Source organism: Silene latifolia, chromosome 6, assembly GCF_048544455.1.
Source record: "Silene latifolia isolate original U9 population chromosome 6, ASM4854445v1, whole genome shotgun sequence".
In the NCBI taxonomy this organism is placed as follows: Eukaryota; Viridiplantae; Streptophyta; class Magnoliopsida; order Caryophyllales; family Caryophyllaceae; genus Silene; species Silene latifolia.
Window position 1 is genome coordinate 117428404 of NC_133531.1, and position 27131 is coordinate 117455534.

Consider the following 27131-nt stretch of genomic DNA (forward strand, 5'->3'; position numbering starts at 1 on the left):
ACAAAATAAGTAAATGAAGTTCAAGAGAACAAAAAAAAGGGTAAATTGATATCTTATACCTAACATAACACAACTTTTCAAATCTTATACCTAACATAATTTTTTTTTAAAACTTATACCAAAATTGCCCAAATCGTATATACTTAATACCAAGTTACGAATCCGGTGAAAAAAAGCAACGAATTCCGGCAGAATTCAAATATTAACCACTTAATGAAATATTTGTTTCCAATATTACCCTTCTTGTAGTTTATATAACATACTCCATATTTTTCTTCATTTTACCTGATTTCCTCTTGTTCATTCTTCTGTTTCCCTTTCTTCTTCCCAGATTCCCTGAAATTAAATTCTCAAATCCAAAATTGATCTTTGATTTCATGAATTCAGGTAACTTTTTTTTTTTGCATCCTTTTTGCCCTCTCTTTCTTATCGGAAATTTCAATATTTTCATTGTCTCCTCAATTGAAATGTGGCTAAAACCCCCAAAATTGAATTTAGGGTTTCATAAAATATGATTCTTTTTTGTTATTTGCAGAAATGTCCAACATTGATAACTCTTCAAACTACTCCAGAAGTCGAGGAAGGTGCGGATGTGGTACGCCTTTGGTTTTAATGACATCGTGGACGAAAGACAATCCAGGAAGACGTTTTTGGGGTTGCAAATTTTACAACACAGGGGCTGGTTTTCATGGTTGCGGTTATTTCAGATGGTTTGACGAGTCCCAGAATGAATGGCAGAAAGATGTTATCAAACAATTGATAATGGATAAGAAAATATTAGAACTTGAGAATATTATGTTAAAGACGGAAAGTAGACATTTGGAAGAACAAACAAAGAAGCTAAAGGAGGAGATCGAGCTACTGAAGAAAAATTTGGTTCACAATAAAGTTAGTCCTAAAGTGAAGAAATTATCAAAGAGTATTTGCATCCTTGTTCTTGTTTGCCTTATGGCAATTGTTGTCAGTTTAGTTGCTCATGTTTGATAATGTAGTAGTAGTATCAACTAGCATGTGTCGTGTTTTTTAGGTAGTATCATGTATTGGCCTTATGGCATGTAAAATCCTTTTGTGCAATGAAAAGTGAGAAGTTTGTTTCCAATTCAAGATGTGCCCAAACATTCATATTTCGTTCCAATTCAAAGTTGTTGAAAAATAACAAAGCATAACACGAAGTATCTTGAAGTCTAACAACACATAGTCTAACAACAAGAACAAGAAGTAATAGTCTTAAGTAAACAACAATTGAACACCTAGTAACATTTAGCCATCTATGATATTGACACTTGCTTGACTTTCTCTTATAACACTTGACTGCCCCTGCACCATTGATGCGGCCAATTCCTGTTGCGCCTTCCTCCTTGCAATATTATCTCTGATCTTCTTTGACCACTCTGATGTGCTCTTTGCTCGGCTAACCCTTGGTGCTTGTTCATTTTGGTTAGTGTTCTTTGGAGGATTCTTACATGTTTTTGTGTTATGACCAAGAACACCACAATTTCCACAAGCCCTTTGCCTTCTAGGCCTTTTCACTTTCTGATTGCTTGTCCCTTCACCAGCCTCTTTCTTCCTTTTTTTATGACTTGGCCTTCCTGGCAGTTTTCTGTAAGGGAGTGGCAGTGGATCATCTACTCCAGTGACTTGTTCCCATTGCTTCATACCAGGCATGGGGGAAATGGATGGTGCATAGGCAGCTTCGTAAGTTGTTCTTGAATATGCTGCATGCACATAGTTCTTTGGGTTTCCTCTATTCTTGACTATGCAAGCCACTGCATGTACACACGGGAGACCTGTCAACTCCCAATGGTAGCAACTGCAAGTTCTTTCCTTAAGATTGACAGCATGTTGATCACTTCTATGTTCAACCTCATATTCATCAGCTTGTGACTCAAAAACTGTACCCAACCTTGCTTCCTCAACAGCCCACTCCAAATACTTCTTCACATAAGGCATTTGTGTACCTTCCCAAGTCTTTAAACCTTCTCTTTTTTGACAATGTCTTTTCATGACGTACCTTCTAATCCACTCCATATGTGTTAAAATTGGTTTATCCCTAGCATCTTTCAAAGTTGCATTGAAGGACTCACACATGTTGTTGAGTAACATGTTGGACTTGCAGTTGGGGGAGAATGCGTGTCTAGACCAGTGTTGTAGGGGGATGGCAGTCAGGTAGTCATATGCTGCTTGTGACAAAAACTTCATACCTTCCATGTTTCTTTTAAACTGAGCTTTTGTAGTGCATCTGGCAGCACTCCAAAAAGCTTCCTTGTACACTTGCCCTGTGAATTGCAGCTTAAAGTTTGCCCAAATATGTCGCACACAAAATCTCAGCTCAGCTTTTGGAGTCACTACCTTGAATGCATCTAGTAGCCCCTACAACAAATAGTTGTTATAACTCCAGCAAAACAATACAATTGTAAGTTAATAAACAACTAGCAAACAAAAGAGTATACAATAATAAATACCTTCTGTCTATCTGACATGAAGGTTAGGCCATCACCATCTTCCTTTCCCAAATCTTCAACTAGCAATTTCAAGAACCAACTCCATGTTTCCCCATTCTCAACTTCCACAACTGCCCACGCAATGGGGTAAATGTTATTGTTCCCATCCTTACCAACTGCCACCAAGCACATACCCGGATAAGCTCCTTTCAAATGACATCCATCAACACCAACTAAAGGTCGGCAACCAGCTAAGAAGCCATCTTTCACTGCCTTAAAACACAGGTACATCCTTTGGAAAATAGGAGGAGGTCTTTCAATATTATCAACAAGTACAATGGCAGTAGAACCATGATTATACTGCCTAATTGCATCCACATACTGCCATACCCTCGCATATTGTTCAGCTCCATCACCATATATAGTCAACTTGGCTCTTGCTCTTGCTAACCAACACACACCATACTTCACTTCTATACCTAAGTCCCTGTATACACGCCTCTGAAAAGCACTCAACTTCCAGGAAGGGTTCTCCCTCCAATCTTCAAGATACCTCTCAGCTAGGTACTCAGAGCTTACCTTACTAGTGTATCCAGTAAATTCACATGTATGCCTAAGATTCATGGTTGAAATTTCCCAAAATTCTTCCCTATCTTTTTTTGTTGCATATATCTTAAATGGACACCAATTTTTTTTTGGACACTTACAACCCACAAACTTGCACCTCACAGTATTGAATTCACAAGAACACCTATTTCTGCAATAAACTGACACTCTATCTCTTGCACTATGTAAGTAGTAAAAATCATACCTATTATCAATTGAATGATGCACAAATGCCTTTCTCATAACATCTGCATCTGGAAATTTAAGACCAGCTTGAAGTTTAACTTTTTTCTTAAAATTAAAATCAGTCTCAGGATTGAAAGTTGGTCTACTGTCTACCTCATCATCACTGCCTTGAAGACTTCTTAACTCATCAGAGTTGCCATCACCACTATCAAGTATGTCACAATCTTTCCCAAAGTTTAGGCCATTTGCAGCTTTGTCCATGAAATCATCATCTTCAACATTTTCAAATAACTCTTCCTGCTCTAACTCTTCCTCTCCAACTCCAAACTTCACAAGTTCTTCAACATCTGAATCCTCATCATCAACAACCTCAAATTCCTCCTCCCATTCTAAATCTTTATCCCTTTTTTTTCTTTTGCCTCTGTGTCTGCCCTTTGCACTTTTCTTTCACAGCCACTTTTCCCTTTCCATTAGCACCAACTGTTTTTTTGGCCCTATTCAATACTGCTCCAGATCTACCTACTACTTTTCCCTTTCCCTTAGCACCAGCTACCTTTACCCCAGATCCAGCTACCTCTTTTTTTTTATTCACATCAGCTACCTTCTTTTTCTGATTCACAACAACTTGCTTTTCCTTTCCTTTTCCTTTGAACTTGTCAACTAATTTACCAATATTATTGACAACCTCAAAAAATTCAATAGAATCATCCTCTTTATCCCCATTCTCATTCACCTCAGGTACTACTTTAGATTTCCCTTTGTCAGCTCTCCTACATACTAACTTTGAAGGTCTTTGGAATGGATTTTGTATTAGTATTGTGCTGTGTGAATAATCAATAGTGAGTGGGATTTGGCTTGTTATATGAATGTCAGAAGGGTTTTGAGGTAACTTTCTTGGACTTCTCCTCAAAGGCACTTGAGTAATAAGTTTGTTTTTGGGAGGAATCTTTTTAGAAGGACCATATTTTTCCAAGTGCTGGGAAATTGATGCTCTCTTTGTGGGGTCCACCTTAAAGGGAGCATCTTTTGTGGTAATCCATATATCTATGTTATTGTTCTTATCTCTTGACTTTAATACCTCACTTACCTCCTGCCAAGTATTTAACATAGTCATCTCAGTGGATACATCACTACCAACTTTCCTATACCACACATATGGCGCCTCATTTTCTCCAATCAAATTATATGCAGTAGTACAAATAAACCCATATGTCAACTCCCTCGACAAAATCCCAGCCATCAATTGCATTTTACCTCCGATATACTCTATTTTATTATTACAAACTTCAAACACACCACCAAAAAATATTCTCACATTAACTACTAGAGGTGCTTCCATCCTACAAACTCAGTGGACATCACTAAATTAGGGAAAAATTGAAAAAAAGACAAACAACAATTACTAAAACAGTAGTAGGGCAAGACTATAACAATTCAATTAAAGTAGGGTAAGATTCAATAACGGTTTTGTTAATGCAGAATTCATCAACATTGAACAAAGATCTAACAATTAGAATAAATAATACTGGGTAATTTACCAGTTATGCGAAAATTTAATCTTACATGAACATACCTGAGAAGTATTGATTAGAGGTGCGCTTTATAAGAAGTTAATAAGTAATGATTGATTCCAGAAGTTATATCGAAGACGATTGATTCATGGTAGTTGTTGATTTAGGGTTTTCAATTTGGGAATTTTGGGGATTTTGTTGGTCGTGGAAAGATTTATGAAAGGGGGGTTTGGGAGTTTAAGTTAAGTGTGGCTGAGTGTTTATTACAAGGGCAAAACGGTCACATTTAGCTTTTTTTCACCGGATTCGTAACTTGGTATTAAGTATATACGATTTGGGCAATTTTGGTATAAGTTTTAAAAAAAAATTATGTTAGGTATAAGATTTGAAAAGTTGTGTTATGTTAGGTATAAGATATCAATTTACCCCAAAAAAAAGGGTGTTTAGGAGAACATAAAAGGGTTAATGGTGTTTAAGAGAAAAAAAACAAATGTAAAAGAAAAAGAAACTGGTCGAACCGGTAACCCTTCTACTTGTTTCATTAAAAGAGGAGGGGTGTAAAAGTTGGGTGTATTGCTAGTTAAAGTAAAGTATGGAGTATTTTGAGAAGGACCCTAATAGTTCATAGTATTATCATTAAATAACCCTAAAAAAAAGTATATGTAATGTAATGCAGGGTGTAAGGGTATATTAGTCAATGCAAATTAACGTAAGACGATAAAATGAAGTTGAGTCGGTAGTTACACAAAACCGTCACTAGAATGTAAAATAAGTGAGAATGGTGGTGATGAACATGAAAGTTAGGTGGTTATTTGTAAAATACTCCCTCCATTCAACTCCACTTTACATGTATTCCATTTCCGTCCATTCAACTCCACTTTACAGGTTTTCTTATTTGGCTAAAAAAATGACAATTCTATCCTTATTGAAAATCTTTATTTACAAAAAATGTCACTCCATAACCCACACTAACCCACCATAAAACCCGACCTTTACGTTTTTTTAATATTTTTAACCTCTTCTTTCTCTTTCCCCATGTACTTTTAATACTTTTTTTAATCTGTTCCTTAATATTCGTGTAAAAACCAAAGTTGCAAAGTAGAGTTGAATGGAGGGAGTATAACATAATAGGTGGTAAATTGTAAAAAATGGAATATAATAGGTGGTAAATTGTAATTTTTCCTAAATAAATATAAAATTTTTGGAAATCTCGAGTCTGATACTCGGAACACATACGGATATAAACTATCAAACACTTGAAGCCTAATATGAGCAGGCATAGTTCCTTGCTACTGAGTGTACTGACTGATACATCGTTACAAATTTTATAAATTATTTCCACAATCTCATTAACTTCCAGTATCCAAGCCTACAATGTTGCAGAAGAATTACTTAACTATTTGATTATCTAACTGGGCTTAGAGTACTAATAGATACACCTACATCATACATCATTAATCAAGACCGCTCTCTTTGACAGTAAATAGTGGAATATGCTGAATCTTAGGCTAGTCACTACCTGATGTTGCCGTCGACTGTGTTTGTTAGTCTGGAACAGTCCACATTCACGATTCATATAAGTTTGTGAGCTTGCGAAATTCTTCAGTCAGACATGTCAACTTGAGACAGAAATGCAATTCCACGTGTAAAAGAGACGATACGCAACTGATCCAGTTTGGCGGTGCTACCAAATTAGGATTGAATGATATCTTCAGAGTGTCGAACTTGACTGCTCAAGGTTTTGTGACATGTTTTGGCTGGCTTTACTGTCAAAGACAGCTTAGTGAAATATTCTGGAATTAAAACTCCCATGTTTTTCTTTTTATGGTGGTGTTTCGTGCATTCTATTAGAGATAATTATATTATCTTATTAGGAAAAGAATATTACCAATATCTGCTCATCAGACCATAAAATTTCTATGGTTCCTGTAAATTTTTTTCAGGGAAGAAAAAAGGAACTTTTATTCTCTACTGCTAATTACTTGTTCAAATTATTTTACTCAGTTCTATTTTGCACATAAATTGGTTTTGCATTTTGATTTATGGGGAGAATGTGAAGTTGGTTGCTTATCATGATTGTCGCTTTTGAATGTTGGAGTAAACAGCTAAAATTCAACTGGTTTACCCTGTAGTATCAGAGAGTGAAAGTGAATAAGAAGAGCAAGTGATAATGTTGGAAATGTTCTGGCAAAAGCGACAACGGGAAATAAACTTAACAGCACCCAACTGAAATGGAAATATCGTCCACTAAATCACAGGGTTCACAAAAACAAATCTTCCAGAATACTTCATACAGTCAAAGCCATACATAGATCATTACGAGAAAAACTAATTACGGAGTATTACCCTGTAGTATCAACTATGTGCGAGAGACATAGTATATCGTTTTGTCCTCTTCTCGGACAGAAAGAAGTGGGATATGCTGAATCTTGGACCAGTCGCTACCGGTTGGGCCAGCACATCTCTTTGTTAATCCAGGACAATTATCGATCCCGAGTTCACATAAGTTAGTGAGCTTACCAAATCCTTCTGGCAGACATGTCAGCTTGGGACAGCCATTCAAGAACATAAATTCAAGAGATGAGAAGCAGCTAATCCATTCTGGTAGTGCCTCCAAATGTCTATTCCATTGTAGCATCAGACTCCGAAGATTTGGAAGGTGTTGAAACTGACTAGGGAGATGTCGTAGGTTATTATTGTAACGAATATCCAATGAACGGACATTTTTCAAGGCTTTCCATGGCATGCCATCGTCGACTCGAATGCTCTGTGAGAGAGCTGAATTATCACAGCTAATAAAAACTAAACTTCTCAGAGAAGTGAGATGTTCTAGCCCTTCAAAATTTGATGTCAAACTTAAACAAGATGAAAAAGTCAAAGAGGTGAGAGAAGGTAGACGCTGGAAGACTTTCTCGAGTATGCAAGTGCTAAGCAACTCACGGTCCTTAATTTCCAGTGAAGTAATGTGACCTGAGCATTCTTCTGGCAATGAAATCAGGTGTTCAACTTTATCCACTCTCAAGGTCTTCAGCTTTGGACAGTAGTCGGATATGGTTGCTGATGACCCAACATCACCTCCAGCTTGGGAGCTTGTTAGTTCCTTTAACAAAGTAAGGTTTTTGTTGACAGACCATAGGGTTAATTCCTCGACAATTGGACAAACTGGAAAGGTTTCTAGATACGGGCAAGAAATTATTTCCAATTTCGCAAGTTTAGAGAATGACGGTGACAAAAGATTCTGACCATTCTGTTGACTTGACCGGTTCGACATATTCACAGGATAATTGTAATCTATCGCCTCTATTTTCTCCCACCATCCTTTTAAATTAACAATATAGCCCAGCTCAAGTTTCTGAAGAGATGGAAAAAATATTTGGGGAGGTGATTGTGATAAATGAAACCCCTGTACACTGTTTTCCATGTACTCCACACTATATAGACATTTAAGAGAGAAACGTTTTAAGAAGGGGAGTTGGCTAAAAGAAGGGAGTTTTTGGCAATTTTTGCAATCGTAAAGAAGGATCTCAACTAGGTTTGGAAGTGTCTTAGATAAACACTCTCTCATTGCCCAACTCGGGAGCTTTTCACCTATGTACCAATTTATACATAACTTCTTCAAATTTTGGTGGGGTTTTAAACCTTCTAATATAGCCTCATCATGGTCCATACTACCATCAGAAGCGTCCATAAACTCCAAAACTAACTCCGTCAACCCATGTTTGCTATTTAAGTTTGCTTCATTTGCTTCGTAGGCAGGATCCTCCAAATAGTTAAAAAACTTCATGTTGGGTTCCTTATGTTGATGATAACATGCCCATTTGATTTGTGTTATCTTAATTTACCTTTTCAGGATTAATGATGTAATCAAGCTTGGATTAAGAAGTGTTGAAGTTGTTATTAATCCCATTGTAATTAGTCGTGTGTCATCTAATGTACAAGTGAGAAAGTTAAGTATAAGCGAGTAATAAAACAGTCAGGATATTTATTGCTTCAACAAGCAACAAATTTGAGTGGACTAGGCCACAACTCGTAAAACTTGAAGCTTCCTTTTTATCTTTCAAATGCTTTCACGTGACTCTTATTTTCAAAGATAAAAATCTGATTTTATTAAGGAGGTAGTATCCAATAAAGAGTGGTTTGAATTATTCAAAATATTTCCTCTTTATGCAAATTCAATCCTTTGGTTTTTAAGAAAACAAAAAGTGCTTTTTGCCACATTGGTGTTAACTTGTCATCATGTGACTTGTCTCACATCCTTTGTTTTTCAAATTGCATGAAGCATTTAAGGTTGTCTTTCAAACCTTCTTTCTCTATTCTTACCTTTGCAAAAGACTCCTTTTTGGTGCAAGTTATTAGGTGGTTGCTATTGTCCTTCACATGTGAGGTCTTTGACCCTTCAAAACCCTAGCAACCCCTTCACTCACCTCCTCTATATAAACCGTGCATCCTCCTCATTAAATCTCCAAGACTTTTCGAATTAATTCTTTCATGTTTTGCAAAGTGTTTTAAAGATTAAAATCGTGTCTCTTGCAAAATCCTTTTAAAAGTCTTCAAGTGTCTTTCAGTTTCTACAGTCGTGGCCACTGTTGCTTTTCTATACTAAACTCTCTTGCTTAAAAGTGTTGATCTTGTAAAAGTTGTCCACCTCTATTCTTTGTTAAGAATGTGTTAGTGGAAACTTGATCCTTTACATTTTAAGTGTGTTAGTAGAGTTTAGGACGGAGTAGTCTTTAACTCTTGACAACCGGAGTAGGTTGTGAGTTAGCAACCGGAGTAGGTTGCGAGTTGTTGAGTTCTAGGACGGAGTAGTCCTTTAACTCTTGGCAATCGGAGTAGATTGCGAGTTAGCTTGTCATAAGAACGGAGTAGTTCTTGTACTAGCTTTGCAACCGGAGTAGGTTGGCGTCTTTTATTACAAGGGTCTTTTAGTTGTCGGAGTAGATCACTAAAGGAAAGTAATAAAAAGGTAGATTGGACGTAGGCACTTGAGTATTTGCCGAACCAATTCAAAAATCTCGTGTTCATTGTTCTTACTTTATTTCCGCTCCTTTTTACTTTGTTTGTTTGTTTTGTTTCGCTTAAACTTAGAAGTGATTCATCATCATCTTGTCGCATTTGGTCTGCAGTCATACTTCACAAACCGAGACAAATAGATACAAATCGAACGATTGTTGCTTTCATACTTCAAACAAACATTCATTGAGATACTTGTTCAATCTTTCAATATTATTCAAAGTATCCTCTAAATCTCTTTTGTTCATTTAACTTACTTTAATCCAATAAAGTTGAAGTTAAAATTTTTAAAAGAGTACCTAATTCACCCCCTCCCCCTCTTAGGTACTTGAATCCATAAACTCAACAATTGGTATCAGAGCCTCGTGCTCTTGATCGAGGCTAACCGCCTTAGAGTTTGATTCGTGGGTAATGGATTCCGAGAAACACTCCAAGATCCCGGTCTTTACCGGTTCGAATTTTGGATGGTGGAAACTCAAAATGGAACATTACATCAAAAGTATCGATTATCAATGTTGGAACATCATCCAAAATGGACCTCTTTTTATTGTGGAAACCGATATGTTAACCGGTTTCACCAAAACTAAAGAGGAAAGAAATTACAATGAAAATGATTTCAAACTTGCCGAAAAGAACTCCAAAGCAATGTCGATTCTTCAACGTTGTGTTGGTGAGGGGGAAGTTAGTCGAATCTCCGGATGTCCTACGGCAAAATCTATTTGGGATTCCCTTGTACTTGCCCATGAAGGGACGTCCCAAGTAAGAAAACACCGTATTGACCTTCTCATGCAACAATATGAGATGTTTAGAATGTCAAAGGACGAGTCCATAAATAGTTTCTCTTCACGTTTTTCTTGTATTATTAATGAGCTTAAAAGTCTAGGAAGGAATTTCGAGTCCGAGGACATCATTCGAAAAATCCTTCGTAGTCTAACCTCTAAGTGGCAACCCAAAGTTACCGCTATAGAGGAAGCCAAAGATTTGTCAACCCTATCTCCTCATGAACTAATGGGATCACTAATGGCTCACGAGTTCAATCTCGATAAGCATTCTAGTGAGTCTTCAAAGGGAAGGAGTCTCGCTCTCACGTCCTCTCCAAGCGATGGAGAAGACGAGGGGGAAGACGAGTTTGCTATGTTCTCAAGGAATCTAGTTGGGTTGGTCAATGATCTAGAAAATAGAAAGTTCAATAATAATTACTCGAAAAAACGTTTTCCTAGGAAACGACCTAGTTCCACCGTGGGATGCTTTAAGTGTGGTGATAAAACTCACCAAGTTAAAGAATGTCCCAAGTGGGATGAAATCGAATCAAAGGAAAAACGAGATAAAGTTAAAAGGGACTACAAACATAGAGTCATGACCGTAATTTGGGGAATGTCCGACTCCGAGGAAGATGAGGAAATCATCGAGGAGCAACTAGAGTCTAAAATGTGTCTTACAAGTCATCTCAAGGACAAAGTCTCAAAAACTTCCAAAATTGAACATCTTAGATGTCTCATGGCTCACCCCGATGATTCCGACTCGGACTCCGACAATGAGGTAAAACATCTAAAAGCCAAGGTTAGATCTTACTCCAAAGAAAAGGTATGTAAGCTTCTTGACAAACTCTTTGATAAGTGTCGTTCACAAAATGATAAGCTTGATGTCATGCAAGACGAAATTGAAGAAATTGCTCAAGAAAACTTTAACCTTAAAAATGAATTGAAAGCAACAGACAAGCAGTGTCACCGTCACCTCCGAGGCATATAATGAAGTTAAAAGAGTCAACAAGTTAAACAAACATTTGACTAAAGAACTAGAGCGTCTTAGGTCGACACCCACGGATGTCTCTGACCTTGAAAATGTCAACACCACTTTGGTGATGCAAGTTTCCTTGCTAACCAAGGAACGTGATGACCTTTTGAAGGACAAAGATGCTCTCAAAGATGAATTGGATGACCTTGTGGTTGAGATTGTAGACCTAAAAGAAACGATTGTCCGAGGCTGTTGCTTCGACCAAGATTTAGACAAGTCAAATGAAAAGATTAAATGTTTGGAAAATGAAAACACCTGTCTAAAAGGTGAGGTTGTTTGTCTCAAGAATGAAATAGAAGTCCTTCATGATAGGCTTACTTTTCTTCAAAAAGGTATGCCCGAATGTAGCACTTCTAGATCTTCTCCTCATCATAGATCCGATGAATTCGTTGATCTAAACAAACGTCTTGATGAGATGACGTCTAAATATGAAGAGTCCAAAGAACGAATCATGTATCTCGTGTCTAAACTCAATAATCACACCCATGACTTCATAGTTGAGAAAAGGTTGTCTATTGAAAGTGTTAACAATGATGAACTCAAGAGAGAAAAAGAAAAGAATTTGCATCTCCTCTCACGTGTCAATGACTTCACCAATGAACTTGTTAGTGCTAAGAATATCACTGAAAAATGGGAAGGAAGTCAAACCGTGTTAAAATTCCTCACAAATCAAACCGAGAGATGTAACAAAACTGCTGGTTTGGGGTTCAAATGGAACAGTCAGACAGATTGTTGCATCCGAAGCCTAAAGCGATTTTTAGAAGGAGAAAGTATGTTGGTCTTCCCGAATACATTATTTGCAATTATTGTGGTAAGAATGGTCATGTCCTCAACACTTGTAAAAAAGGATTTCATGACATTGACAAGAACACCAAAACATTAAAAGAAATGAACATTAAGAAAGACACCACAAGTTATGTTGATCACAAAAAGGGACCCAAATTCATTTGGGTTCCTAAACTCAAAAACTAATCTTGTGTAGGGCTTGGTAAGAGGCGGCCGCAATTGGTACTTGGATAGTGGATGCTCTCGTCACATGACGGGTGATAGAAGCCAATTCCTCTCACTTAAAGCGTATGATGGTGGCACGGTAAGGTTTGGTGACAACAAGAAAGGTGAAGTAATTGGTATTGGAAAAGTTGGTAAGTCATCCTTACTTTGTGTCGACAATGTGCGGCTTGTCAAAGGTTTGAAACATAATCTCCTTAGCATTTCTCAACTTTGTGATAAGGGTAATGTTGTTGAATTTCGTGCCAATATGTGTCGAATTTTTGATGCCACTACTAATGAACTAATACTCGAAGGAAGACGTGTCAAAGATGTTTATTTAACTAATTTGAACTCTCTATCCGGTCACACCATGTCTTGCATGAGTGTAATGAACAATGATCCTTGGTTATGGCATAAAAGGTTTGGTCATGTTAGTACAAAAACTCTTAATACCCTTAAAAGACTTGACTTAGTTGAAGACATTCCTAATATAAAGTTTGATTTTGATAAAGTATGTGATGAATGTGCTAGAGGAAAACATGTTAAAAGTTCCTTTAAATCCAAAAGAATTATGAGTACATCTCAACCCTTGCAACTTTTACATATCGACTTGTGTGGACCAATGAGAACTAGAAGTAGAGGTGGTAGTCGTTATGTGTGTGTCATTGTTGATGATTACTCTAGGTTTGTTTGGGCACTCTTCCTAAGCTCTAAGGATGAGACATTTGATGAGTTTCAAATTTGGTTAAAGAAAATTCAAAATAAACTTGGTTTAAAACTTGTTTCAATGAGAACCGATCATGGAACCGAATTCGAAAACTCATCATTTGGTGCTTATTGTGATGACAATGGTGTAGACCATAACTTCTCGGCTCCTAGAACCCCACAACAAAATGGTGTGGTTGAAAGGATGAATAGAACCCTTGAAGGAATGGCTAGAACAATGTTATTAACTAGTAAGTTGCCTAAGAACTTTTGAGCCGAAGCGGTAAATACCGCTTGCTACATTTATAATCGTGTCATGATAAGGAGTATTTTAAATAAAACTCCCTATGAATCATTACGTGGAAGAAAACCCAATATTTCATATTTTAGATGTTTTGGAAGCAAATGTTTTGTTCACAACAATGGTAAAAACAATTTGGGTAAGTTCGATCCACGAAGTGATGAAGGAGTATTTATTGGGTACTCCGATCATAGCAAGGCCTATAAAGTTTACAATAAACGAACCTTGTTAATTGAAGAAAGCATCCATGTCATTTTTGATGAATCTAGTGTGCTTGGACAGGTACAAAACATGGATGATGATGATGAGGATGAGGATGATGAATTTGAGATTGGTCTTGTTCGAAAAGACTTCGTGTTCACGGATGAAGAAGCTCCCAAAGATCAATTGCAACAGACACAGAGACTGTCGCCATCAAAGGAGAGCAGACAACTCAGGGGGAACACGTAGTACTTCTGATTCCTCTCTGGAAGCAACAGACCCAACGACTGTTGCTTCTACCTCCAGAACTGAAGAAAACCAAAACAAGTGAGGATAAAGAACCTTCCAGGCCAATGGAAACAGATCCGTGGATGATGCGGTGAGGGGGAACAAGAAACCTTTGTTCCAAAGAAGTGGAAACATCAAAGCTCTCATCCACTCACTAATCTCACAAGTGATCTCAACTCGGGAATTCGAACAAGATCATCCGTCAACAAACTCGCTCACCTCAATGAGTATTGTGCTCATAATGCCTTCCTATCTCAAATTGAGCCTTCAAATGTGATCGCCTTGACCGATGCAGATTGGGTGCTTGCCATGCAAGATGAGCTCAATCAATTCAAAAGAAATGAGGTATGACACTTAGTCCCTAGACCGCCTAATCGTACCGTCATTGGTACTAGGTGGGTCTTTCGCAACAAGTTTGATGACTCGGGAGAAATTGTAAGGAACAAGGCTAGACTAGTGGTGCAAGGTTATAACCAACAAGAGGGTATTGATTACGATGAAACCTATGCACCGGTAGCTAGACTTGAGGCCATACGATTGCTTATAGCTTTTGCGGCTCACAAAGGCATTAAACTCTTCCAAATGGATGCCAAAACCGCTTTCTTAAATGGATATTTGGAAGAAGATGTCTTTGTAGAGCAACCACCGGGTTTTGAGAACAATGACTTGCCTAACCATGTTTTCAAATTAGACAAAGCTCTTTATGGTTTAAAACAAGCACCAAGATGTTGGTATGATAGATTGTCTAAATTTCTTATTGAAAATGGTTTTAAAAGAGGCTCCGTTGACAAAACATTGTTCTTGAAGCAACGATCCAGGTGAACTGTTGGTTGTACAAGTATATGTTGATGACATTATATTTGGTGCAATAAATGAACTCCTTTACTTATATTTTTCGGATCTAATGAAATCGGAGTTTGAAATGAGCATGATGGGTGAGCTAGGATTCTTCCTTGGGCTCCAAATTAAGCAATCAAAGGATGGAATCATGATCCATCAACAAAAGTATATTAAGGAAATGCTTAAGAAATTTGGGATGACTAATGGTAAGCCTCATGATACACCTATGGTAGCCGGGTCCAAATTGGACAAAGATGAACTCGGTAAGAATGTTAGTGATAAGGTGTATAGAGGTATGATAGGCTCACTTCTTTACTTGACCGCAAGTCGTCCCGACATTCTCTTTAGTGTTTGTTTATGTGCTAGGTTCCAAGCAAATCCGAAAGAATCACATTTCAAAGCCGTTAAACGAATTCTTCGGTATTTGATTGGAACACAAAATCTTTACCTATGGTACCCCTTATATTGTCCTTTTGATCTTATAGGCTTTTCGGATGCGGACTATGCGGGGTGCACGGTGGATAGAAAGAGTACCTCCGGAATTGCAACGTTCTTGGGTCCTTGCTTGACTTCTTGGGCCTCAAAGAAACAAAACACGGTAGCTCTTTCTACGGTCGAAAGTGAGTACGTTAGTGCGGCACATTGTTGTTCTCAACTCCTTTGGGTAAAACAACAACTCTTGAATTTTGGTATTATTTTTGACTCCATTCCTTTAATGTGTGATAATACGAGTGCAATAAATATTTCCAAAAATCCTATTCAACACTCTAAAACCAAACATATTGATATTCGTCACCATTTTATTCGAGATCATGTGGAAAAAGGACATATTAAACTTATCTTTTGCAAGACCGAAAATCAAATTGCCGATATTTTTACTAAGCCACTTGCAAGAGAACATTTTGAGAAATTTAGACTAGAAATTGGGTTAATTAATTGTTTGTGATTTTTGGTGTGAGTTTTGCAAATTTCCTTAATTGATTAAATTAAAATTGGATATATGTCATTAAGTGTTCTAAGTGCATTGACATCATATTTAGACCAAAAATTGACACCGTATTTGTGAGTCGGTAATCACTCAACCTCATATCTAAATTTATGTTTAAAATATGCTACCTTGCGTTTTTATTTCGAGTAATTAAATATGTTCAAGATTGGGCCAACTACCTCACTTACCACACTTATTGGGCCACTTCCTACCTACAACCCACCGTCCAAACTCCCTCAACCCACCGAAATCTCACAACCCACTTATCCCTTCATCTCCCAAATCCCTCCATTTAACCTACCCTTTAACCCTCCATGGTCAAGACGTCATTCAATACCCCTATACCCATCAAACCCGTGAAAATGACCTCTCACCACTGTCCCAAGCTCCTCCACCGAGACCGTGACTGTGAATATCGATGAAATTGAAGAAACTCCAATTGATTTGAATGAGGATCCGACTAAGTCTACTCAGTTAGATCCGATTCCGGCAAAGAAAGCTAACAAAAGAAAGGAGAAAGCTACTTCATCGTCGCAAAGGTCTATGTGAAACAAAGAACCAAACAACTACATGTTCTACATGTGCATCAAGAGATGATCGGGAAGTTGGTTAGAAAAACGGAGATAGATGAAATTGAAAATTGAAGTTGGTTAAAAAAAAAAAAAAAAAAAAAAAAAAAAAAAGGGAAGGCAATATGCGAAATGTCAAAGTGATTGTACTTATTGGAAACAAGATAGATGCAATTGAGGGTCTTGAGAAAAGAAGTAAATAAAAAATTTGGAAGAAATAGAAAGGAAGTCACGCGAGTGTATGCCATTTGTTGCTATGCTCAAAGGTCAAGATCAAATTTGTCAAGAATTTTCATGAAATGAGAGCAACATATAAGAAGTTGATGTTCCCCCATCACATGTCGTGTACTAAGGAAAATATGAGAAGTTGATGCTCTTTCATCATATGTTGAGAAGGTATATCGATGCATACCTTGGTGGTTTCAATATAACAAAATCCAATGCAATGATTGAGATGACCGTGACTCGCCCTTCATTGTCAAACCTCCACCTTTTTCAATCCTCTTCATTATCCTCAAAAATGATGACCAAACTTCCGCACCCTAAATTTGCCCATAATCAAACTTGTCTTTTGCCTTACATCTTTTGTCCCACCTTGTTTGTGCCCATCTAAGACTATTTTCTTTACTTGTTATTTTGATGCTTGGTGGTGTACTTTAAACTTTGTTTAGCTATGTTGAACCTTGATTAGCCTATGCCTAATCCTTGTTTATGTTGACCTTGTTACCTTGTCACATCTACATGTGTCTTTTTGTGTTTTCTTATGAAAAATCTGCACTCTAATGCTTGTGACATCCCTATCCTTTTGATGATGTCAAGAGGGGGAAAAGGTAAACTCATGCTTTGAATCTCCTTGCTTATTGATTAAACTAATGGCTTGTCTAACCTTCTTAGCTTGACTCTTGTTTGGGGCAATGTAAAATTGTCTTGATAGTTTGATTCTAGCTTTTGCCCTTGGTAAGGTAATATTGTCCCTTCTCTATCATTTGATCTTGCTTGTTAAAAATCTTGAATCAAGGTGTTTACATTGCTTATACATTCGTTTGGGGCTTGTCATCATCAAAGGGGAAATTTGTTGGGTTCCTTATGTTGATGATAACATGCCCATTTGATTTGTGTTATCTTAGTTTACCTTTTCAGGATTAATGATGTAATCAAGCTTGGATTAAGAAGTGTTGAAGTTGTTATTAATCCCATTGTAATTAGTCGTGTGTCATCTAATGTACAAGTGAGAAAGTTAAGTATAGCGAGTAATAGAAATGATCCAGGATGAGTTGTTGCTTCAACAAGCAAAAATTTGAGTGGACTAGGCCACAACTCGTAAAACTTGAAGCTTCCTTTTTATCTTTCAAATGCTTTCACGTGACTCTTATTTTCAAAGATAAAAATCTGATTTTATTAAGGAGGTAGTATCCAATAAAGAGTGGTTTGAATTATTCAAAATATTTCCTCTTTATGCAAATTCAATCCTTTGGTTTTTAAGAAAACAAAAAGTGCTTTTTGCCACATTGGTGTTAACTTGTCATCATGTGACTTGTCTCACATCCTTTGTTTTCTGAAATTGCATGAGCATTTAAGGTTGTCTTTCAAACCTTCTTTCTCTATTCTTACCTTTGCAAAAGACTCCTTTTTGGTGCAAGTTATTAGGTGGTTGCTATTGTCCTTCACATGTGAGGTCTTTGACCCTTCAAAACCCTAGCAACCCCTTCACTCACCTCCTCTATATAAACCGTGCATCCTCCTCATTAAATCTCCAAGACTTTTCGAATTAATTCTTTCATGTTTTGCAAAGTGTTTTAAAGATTAAAATCGTGTCTCTTGCAAAATCCTTTTAAAAGTCTTCAAGTGTCTTTCAGTTTTCTACGATCGTGGCCCTTTGTTGCTTTTCTATACTAAACTCTCTTGCTTAAAAGTGTTGATCTTGTAAAAGTTGTCCACCTCTATTCTTTGTTAAGAATGTGTTAGTGGAAACTTGATCCTTTACATTTTAAGTGTGTTAGTAGAGTTTAGGACGGAGTAGTCTTTAACTCTTGACAACCGGAGTAGGTTGTGAGTTAGCAACCGGAGTAGGTTGCGAGTTGTTGAGTTCTAGGACGGAGTAGTCCTTTAACTCTTGGCAATCGGAGTAGATTGCGAGTTAGCTTGTCATAAGAACGGAGTAGTTCTTGTACTAGCTTTGCAACCGGAGTAGGTTGGCGTCTTTTATTACAAGGGTCTTTTAGTTGTCGGAGTAGATCACTAAAGGAAAGTAATAAAAAGGTAGATTGGACGTAGGCACTTGAGTATTTGCCGAACCAATTCAAAAATCTCGTGTTCATTGTTCTTACTTTATTTCCGCTCCTTTTTACTTTGTTTGTTTGTTTTGTTTCGCTTAAACTTAGAAATGTGATTCATCATCTTTGTCGCATTTGGTCTGCAGTCATACTTCACAAACCGAGACAAATAGATACGATCGAACGATTGTTGCTTTCATACTTCAAAGAAACATTCATTGAGATACTTGTTCAATCTTTCAATATTATTCAAAGTATCCTCTAAATCTCTTTTGTTCATTTAACTTACTTTAATCCAATAAAGTTGAAGTTAAAATTTTTAAAAGAGTACCTAATTCACCCCCTCCCCCTCTTAGGTACTTGAATCCATAAACTCAACACTTCATTTCCAAAGATCCACTTAGGTTGTTAAGGGTCTTCAAATCCCTTAACTGGGCAGTGTTAGAATTGCGCATAAATGATTTAGATTTATCACATTTCACTATAAACCAGGGTAATTTACGAAGAGAAGTCAATTTTGTGAGGCCAGCTGACATGTGGGTTATAGAATCGCAGAACTGAACATTGAGGCTTCTAAGATTAGTAAGTTTTCTAATATCGTTAGGTAATGCTTTAAGCTCATTACACTTGTACAGACTCAATGTCTGCAAATTATAGAGTCCTGTGACGGAATGTGGAAGTTCTTCTATAGGGTTCATTGAGAGATTAAGGTACCTTAAATGAATCAACTTACCAATGGATTTGGGTAGAGTCTTGACCCCACGTTTATGGAGATCCAACACCCGCAAGCACCTGAAGTTTGAAAATAACTGTTGAAGAATAGCCTTGTTGAAATCTGATCCGGCTCTATGTTGCTCAGGCAATAGAAATGTCCTCAATTGCTTCGCGTCTAGCATGCAACTTGGGATTTCGCATGAGTCAATACTATCATAATCAAAGGACAAGTGACGGATTCTGGTATTGAAGTCCCCGTTCTGGAATTCTGCCACTCTACTCTGAGTCTCGGTTCCAGCTACTTCTAGGGCCAAATCATGCATTAAGTCGTGCATTTTGACACTAAAAATGCTCCCCCATTTATCTCTTTTTATATCTTGGAAGAAGCCCCTTTGTAAAAATAACATTAAATACTCATGACCAAGTTCCTCTAAACCTTGAGTTTTAATAGATGGAACAAGAAAGCCCTCCGCCATCCAAAGATCAATCAGCATTTCTGTCTCAAATTCATAATCCTTAGGAAACAATGCACAATAAGCAAAACAGTTCTTTAACGGAGACAGCAAGTGATGGTAGCTGAGCTTTAGAATAGCCATAATGCTGTTTTGCTTGTCTGGCAAATTCACAAAGCTAGTTCCAGCAATTGAAATCCACTTCCACTCTTCTTCTCCACGTAAGAGAGTTCCTAAAGTTCTTAAAGCTAATGGAACAGCTACACACTTCTTCACAATCTCTTTACCTAATTTCACCAATTGCGGTTTCTTTTGAGATTCTCCAGCCTCAAATGCCATCTTTTCAAATAATGTCCACGCCTTCTCTTTAGAAAGGCCATTTAATTCATAAGCTTGAACATTGGCCATGATATCTGCCACCTTTCTTGATCGTGTAGTTACCAATACCTTGCTTCCCTCTCCGCCAACCATCAAAAGTGCCTTCAGATTGAGCCATTGCTCAGGATTCTCATTCCACACATCATCCAGCACAAGTAAATATTTCTTTCCCCCAATTTCTTTCCTTAATTGGCCTTGCAACTGGTCCATCTCTAAATTCTGAGACTTGGTATTCGTTGCTGACATGAGAATCTTCTTTATGGTTTCTTTCACATCAAAGACTTCCGACACACAAACCCATAACTTCAACTCAAAGTTCTTTTCAACCCGTTCATCATTATACAATAGTTGAGCTAAAGTTGTCTTCCCCAAACCTCCAATTCCTACAATAGGGATAATAGCTAGTCGCTGCTCTTGACCAGCATGGGAGACCATCAAAATATCTATGATGGCCTCTCTATCATCCTCTCTACCAATAACTTCGTCTACAGCTACAAAGGAGTGAGTTTGATCTCTCATTTGCCTACTAAGCCTTCGTTCCTCGTTTTCCTCATGAGGGCGTAACACAAAGGCAAATTCAGAGCTGTCTTTGACTATGTCATCAAGCTCTTCCCTAATCTTTTTAATCTTGCGAGAAATATTGAAGGCAAAAGCAATTTGGTTGGAGTGAGAAAAGAAATTGAGTACCTCTTTAGATATACGGTTACTGCCCATGGCTGCTCTTTGCGATGCAATTGTTGCAGACTTGTCAAACAAGTCATCTGCAGCAAACACAACAGGTCTAAGCCCGTCAAGCCAACCACGCACGGTGTGGCTCTCAACCTGTCTTTCCTCAGCATCCAACATGACATCTTTGATTGTATTTATTGTGTTTTTCAATTTTGCTAGATGGGTTTTAATGCCCCATGTAGATGCAACCTCATTTAATGCTCTCGAGCCTAAATTAGTAAGAAGTGACTGAGCAACGTTAAACAATATTGCTTCAGCCATACTTCCTTTTTTTCACTTTCTTTTTTTGTGAATGTATGCGTAGTTGTTTTACTTGAAGGTTGAAGATTTGTGGGTAAACAGATTGAGTAGAGACTTGCATCTACTTATAGAAACCCAAAAGTCGTAGACTTTGAATAGACTTAAGCTCAAAGAGTGCTGGGGAACTCAGCCACTAGCACACTTGGTGAATAAAAGGACAGTTGAAATATTCATAATAGATTTTCACTCCTACAGGCTTATCTGTCTCTCAATGTCCCACTCCTACATCGGCATGCCTTTGGCCTATTCAAAACAAGGGTATACAATCTTTCCCATGTTTGATAGGTTCTGTGGTACATTTTTAATACCAAGAATATTTCTGGGCATATGCCTGTATACCAAGTAAACACTAAGAGCAACTTGTGAATGAGCTTGGTCAGCCGTCAGAGTTTTCAGACAGCGAAATTATCGATCATAAACAAAATTCTACACGATTTCATAAACAAGCAGATCTTGACAGTTTATATCAATAGTACGGTGGTGCCAGATATTAATAAGAATATTTATAATAGTTGGGCCTCAACATCACCTTAAGGTTTTGGTTGAGATGGTCTATCTATCAGATATCATACCCGTGCCTGCTTGACAGTACATTGGCGAAGATCTAAAAACTTGTACATGCAAGTTTCGTCCCACTATGGGTAAAATGATGAAGAGGTGACATCTTTGTAATAAAGATTGAAGGATTGAAGGGTTCAAGGCTACTGTTCAATTAGGAAGTAGTCTTATTTGTCACTTTCAGAGTCTTCATCCTCGGGTGGCATTGTGTCACGGTCCGCTACTTTTGCCGGACCGTGGCGCGCACCTTTGCCCGTCTCAAGGCAAGATGCAAGCGACAAGGATCTTCGTACTAGTGAGGGATCGCCCACTAGCACGATACTCGGGTCTCGGGGTGTGAGTCGGGATCCTAGTGTCGATCCCACAAACACGGCTTGTTAGTAAAGTGAAGGCTAAGAGTCGTTCACAACAAAGCAACAACAAGCAATACGAAGGCAAAAGGTAGGAAGTAGATTTTCATTCACTAGTACTCCCTAAAGAGGGAAATATGATAGTTACATCCTGGTAGCAGGAAACATTGATTTTACAAGTTTAGTTCAGAATAGCGATATACCTATTTATGGAAACCTATTCTAAAACTACTAAGAAAATACTTACTACAAATGTACAAGGGAAATGAAATTACATAAGCATAAATAAATCTAAGGGTTCAAGTGTGCGGATCGTCACACTCTCCCCCACCTAATCTGTTGCCACCCTCGGCAACACAAAAAATCTTGAATGGTGCTTCAGTGAGACATCCTCGGTGAGCTCTGACTGTCCATGCAGTGTTGGGGATTGGCTTGTACAACTCGGCTTGAATGTGCGCTTCGTCCCAAACAATGATTGGCCTCTTCGTCCCCTCAAGGATAGGCTGGAGTTCCTTGACATAAAAGATGCCGAACATCATGTTCTCCAAGTTCACCACGTGCTCCTTGTCTCTCGGGAACGTCCACTTTGCCGCTGCTTGAAAAGTCCTCTCTCGGGATTCCTTCAAGCATCGGCCCCAACGGACCTTCATCTTGTCTCTCGTCACTTCAAGACCGCATTCAAGGGAATGTGAGATCTCCGGGACGCCGAATCGGCATTTCGGCGCGGCCCCCGATGGTACGAGGCCTTCTCTCTTGGGTCGACCGACCCGCAAAACAGACGTCGATTCAAAGACATCGACGCGCCCTGATGGTACGAGGCCTTATCTCCGGGTCGATCGACCCGCAAACCAGGACGTCGATTCAAAGACATCGACGCGGCCCACGATGGTACGAGGCCTACTTCTTTGGGCATCTCGGCCCTCATTGTCTACTCCTCGGTGGGGTAGGCTCTTCTTTCGTCCCCCAGGCCACTTAGCATCGTAGTTAGCCTGGGTCTTGTTCGCCCTCGGCTCCACCGAACCTTTAGGCATTCTCCAAGGTCGCATCCCTTGTTTCGGCATCGGTATCACCCTCATAGCCGAAATTTGATGTTGCCTCTTGTCTTCGTCACTGCCTACCGTCTTCACTACGATAGACCCCATTAGTAGCATCGATCCGTCACTCGGTTTCAATACCACCAATGCTTTCTGAAAGAACTGCATCCCGAGTACTAACTTGAAGTCATCCAGAGGAACGGTGGTGAAGTCGAGCTCCCCTGCCCACTCACCCACTTGGACCGCGACCTTCTTAGCCACTCCTTGGACGCGTCTCATCTTCCCATTGACCGGCTTCAGGCAGCTGTTAGCATCCCGCAGAACTAGCCTCAACCGATCAGCTTTCTCTTTCGTAACAAAGTTGTGGGAGGCGCCCGAGTCGATCAAGGCTCGTGCTTGCTTCCCATTCACCATCAAGTCCACGTACATGAGCCCGTTGGATTTCTTGGCGGAGGAATCTTCGTACTTCCCCATCGCGCTGATCCTTTGAAGTGAGCCCATCCGTGGTTGGTCTTCCCCATCACTCGAGTTTTCGTTACACTCTTGGTGATAGTCGGCCAACGCCCCATCAAGACGTTCTTGAGCCCCTTTCGGCATCTGCTTGAACATGGCATTGAATTCCGCTTTGTTCGGACAATCGGCCATCTTGTGAGGACCCTTGCACACAAAACACGCGAACGGTCTCTTCGTTGTGGAAGCAGTAGAGTTTCCCGCCTTCGAAGACGAGCTTGAGGGCGAGTTTGTAGTGCTCGCCGATTGGGCTTGACTTCCTTGTGAGCGGAACCGACTGTTCCCAACTGAAATGGCGCTGTTTTGTGGCCTTTGTCCATTGTACCCACTTTGTGACACACCAGTATTCCCCGTTGGTGCCACAACTCTTGGTGCCTCTCGCTCCCCGTGAAAGTCGAGCAGGCGTTCCGCAGTCGATATGGCCGAAGACAGAGTTTTGAGATTCTGCCTCATGACCTCCTGTTGTGCCCACCTCTTCAACCCATCAATGAATTCGAATGTCCTGTCTGTCTCGGACATTTCGGTAATCTCGAGCATGCACGCAGAGAATTCCTTCACATATTCCCGGATTGATTTGGTGTGCTTGATTTCCTTCAACTTCTTCCGAGCAACAAACTCCGTGTTCTCGGGGTAGAAGTGATCCTTCAAGATCCTCTTGAAGTCGGCCCACGATGTCACCATAATTGTGCCCGCATCAATTTCCTTGTACCTAGCCCTCCACCACATCTTGGCATCGTCGACTAGATACATGCTTGCCGTGACAACTTCCGCGTCTTCGTCGAGCCCACTTACTCGGAAGTATTGCTCCATATCGAAGATAAAGTTATCGACCGCTTTCGAATCCCTCGCCCCATCGTAGGCACGAGGTGGAGGTGCCTTCACCTTATGGCTCCCCACAGATTTCCCGTCATTGGCCACCGCTTTCACGAGTGTGGCGCAAGTGTTCTCTAACATCTCGACCTTTCGATGCAGATGATTGATCTCTTCCTCCCGATCGTCGGGGATCGCACCACTGATCACTTGGATGCGGGTGTCCATCCCGTCCACCTTCGTCTCAAGGTCACAAACCGTCTTTTGCAACTCCTCGAGGCTCGCAGCCATCCGCATAACGATGTCCTCGAGTTTGGGAAGCTTGACGTCGATTGCGTCCTCTAAGGCATCCACTCGGTCCTCGATTGTTTCGCCCATTTTCTCGATCTCGATGAACAAATGCGGCGAGCAGAAACCCGTCCGAAGACCGGGCTCTGATACCAAATGTCACGGTCCGCTACTTTTGCCGGACCGTGGCGCGCACCTTTGCCCGTCTCAAGGCAAGATGCAAGCGACAAGGATCTTCGTACTAGTGAGGGATCGCCCACTAGCACGATACTCGGGTCTCGGGGTGTGAGTCGGGATCCTAGTGTCTATCCCACAAACACGGCTTGTTAGTAAAGTGAAGGCTAAGAATCGTTCACAACAAAGCAACAACAAACAATACGAAGGCACAAGGTAGGAAGTAGATTTTCACTCACTAGTACTCCCTAAAGAGGGAAATATGATAGTTACATCCTGGTAGCAGGAAACATTGATTTTACAAGTTTAGTTCAGAATAGCGATATATCTATTTATGGAAACCTATTCTAAAACTACTAAGAAAATACTTACTACAAATGTACAAGGGAAATGAAATTACATAAGCATAAATAAATCTAAGGGTTCAAGTGTGCGGATCGTCACACATTGCTTATGGACCTGTTCAACAAATATCTATGTTGCTGAACTGATCTTTCCTGGACCTTTTCTGCCATTCCAAGGATACAATACTTTTGTAGACCTTTCTCTGTATTGCAAATCATAAGTTTCACTAAGGACTTTCTCCTTCCGGTCTTCTCTCCAACCTTTTCCTCTAATAAAACAGTTAAGATATAATATATGGTACCAAAGTGGCTTGAGTGTAGTGGAGCGCGAGAGTGCCTCAAAGGGTTGCAAAATGGCAATGAATTGACAAATTCCGGGTTCGACTCCCTACATGGGAGTGCTGCGGTATCTGCTATCAAGGGCAACCTTGATGATTTAACTGGTCCCCGGGTTTGCAGGGTATTCGGGTGTTCCCTTGGGTAACCAAAAAAAAATAGATACTCCCTCTCATTCACTATAGTGTGCCCATATCATATGGGCATAATGCTTTAGGAAAACTATAAAAAAAATGAGGAAATGGTTGGGTGGGGTTTGATGATAGAAGAGATGGATGAATAATTAGGAGCTAAATAAAGAATTATGGGGTCAAAACTTTAAGAAAAGTAATAAAATAAGAGTAAAAGAGTTGTGTGAGGTATGGTGAAAGGAGAGAGGGATGAATAAAATAAGAGTAAAAGTTATCAAAAAAAGGAAATGAGAACATTACTTGAATAATCCATTTCGGGAAAGAGGGAACATTATAGTGAACACAAAATCTCATTGAAGGCGGGACGTATCCGTCACTTTGGAGTGACGGATACCATTTCCTCTCACAAATGACCCAAATAGAGGAGAGAGGGAAGCACATGGAGGTGCCCCCACCTTGTCCCCTCTATTCGTTTTGTGAGTGGCATTACCCGTCACTTGTTCCGACTCGTCTTCAACAAGACTAACTGTGTAGTGAATGGGAGGAAGTATAATATAAGGAGTATTTTCCAACCAACGACTGATATGCAAGTGGATAAATCAATAATTTTTTATTAGTCTGAGAGGAGAAGGTTAGAGAGGGTAGAAGAGAGAAGGTAGAAGAGAGAAGGTCGGTAGTGTGATCCTCACAAATCATTCAAAAAATTTCTTGTTAGATTTAATCATCCGATTAATAGCCATAAACTTCATACTAAATTAATCGGTAAATACTAGATGCGGAAGCGTACCTGATTACATGACGAAAGGTTGGGATGAACCGCCTGAAGGGACGGTCTTCAGGATTAGGTCTTCTAGTAGACACACATACTGACAGGATCTCTTTACTGATGGGATGCGGGGATATTAGGTTATTGTGTGCTACCCATATTTCTTAGAATCTCCCACTTGGGCCAAATACATTCATATATGTGTGACACCTGATAATTGAATTTACAATATAACCTTATGAGCTCAAAAAAACTATCAAACATCCAACCGTCTTAAGCAATTCGGTCCATCAATCATATCAACATAGGATCAAAGCGGCCTTTGTTCCAGTTTGTCGTAGCAGGACCCTCAATGGTCACATATGTCAATATAACCAACAACATGAATCGAGCATGGGAGTGCAGCATGAAAATAGCATCCGAATGTGATCCCTATATGCATATTTTCAACTGGTCCACCTTAGTGAGATCAACCAAAATAAGACAAAGTGAAACCGAAAACCGAAAACCTTATTTCTGCAGAACTTAATAATCGTAAACTTTAATGTGTC

General features: G+C 39.2%; 2 protein-coding genes across 2 annotated transcripts in view; both read right to left on the bottom strand.

The window, feature by feature from the left end:
- The window catches only part of LOC141658929 (uncharacterized), a 177454-nt gene extending 173282 nt beyond the window's left edge, over positions 1–4172 (bottom strand). The window contains exons 1-2 of the mRNA XM_074465657.1: positions 2463–4172; positions 1788–2370 (exon numbers count right to left, since the gene is read on the bottom strand). Of these exons, the coding sequence (XP_074321758.1) occupies positions 1788–2370; positions 2463–3494 (1615 nt within the window). The 5' untranslated portion in view covers positions 3495–4172. The remainder of the gene's footprint in view (positions 1–1787; positions 2371–2462) is intronic.
- A 14908-nt stretch (positions 4173–19080) lies between these two features.
- On the bottom strand, positions 19081–21240 carry LOC141588543 (disease resistance protein RGA2-like). The gene has a single exon (XM_074409979.1). It carries the CDS (start codon positions 21238–21240, stop codon positions 19081–19083), a length of 2160 nt encoding a protein of 719 aa, XP_074266080.1.
- Between the last annotated feature and the right edge of the window lie 5891 nt (positions 21241–27131).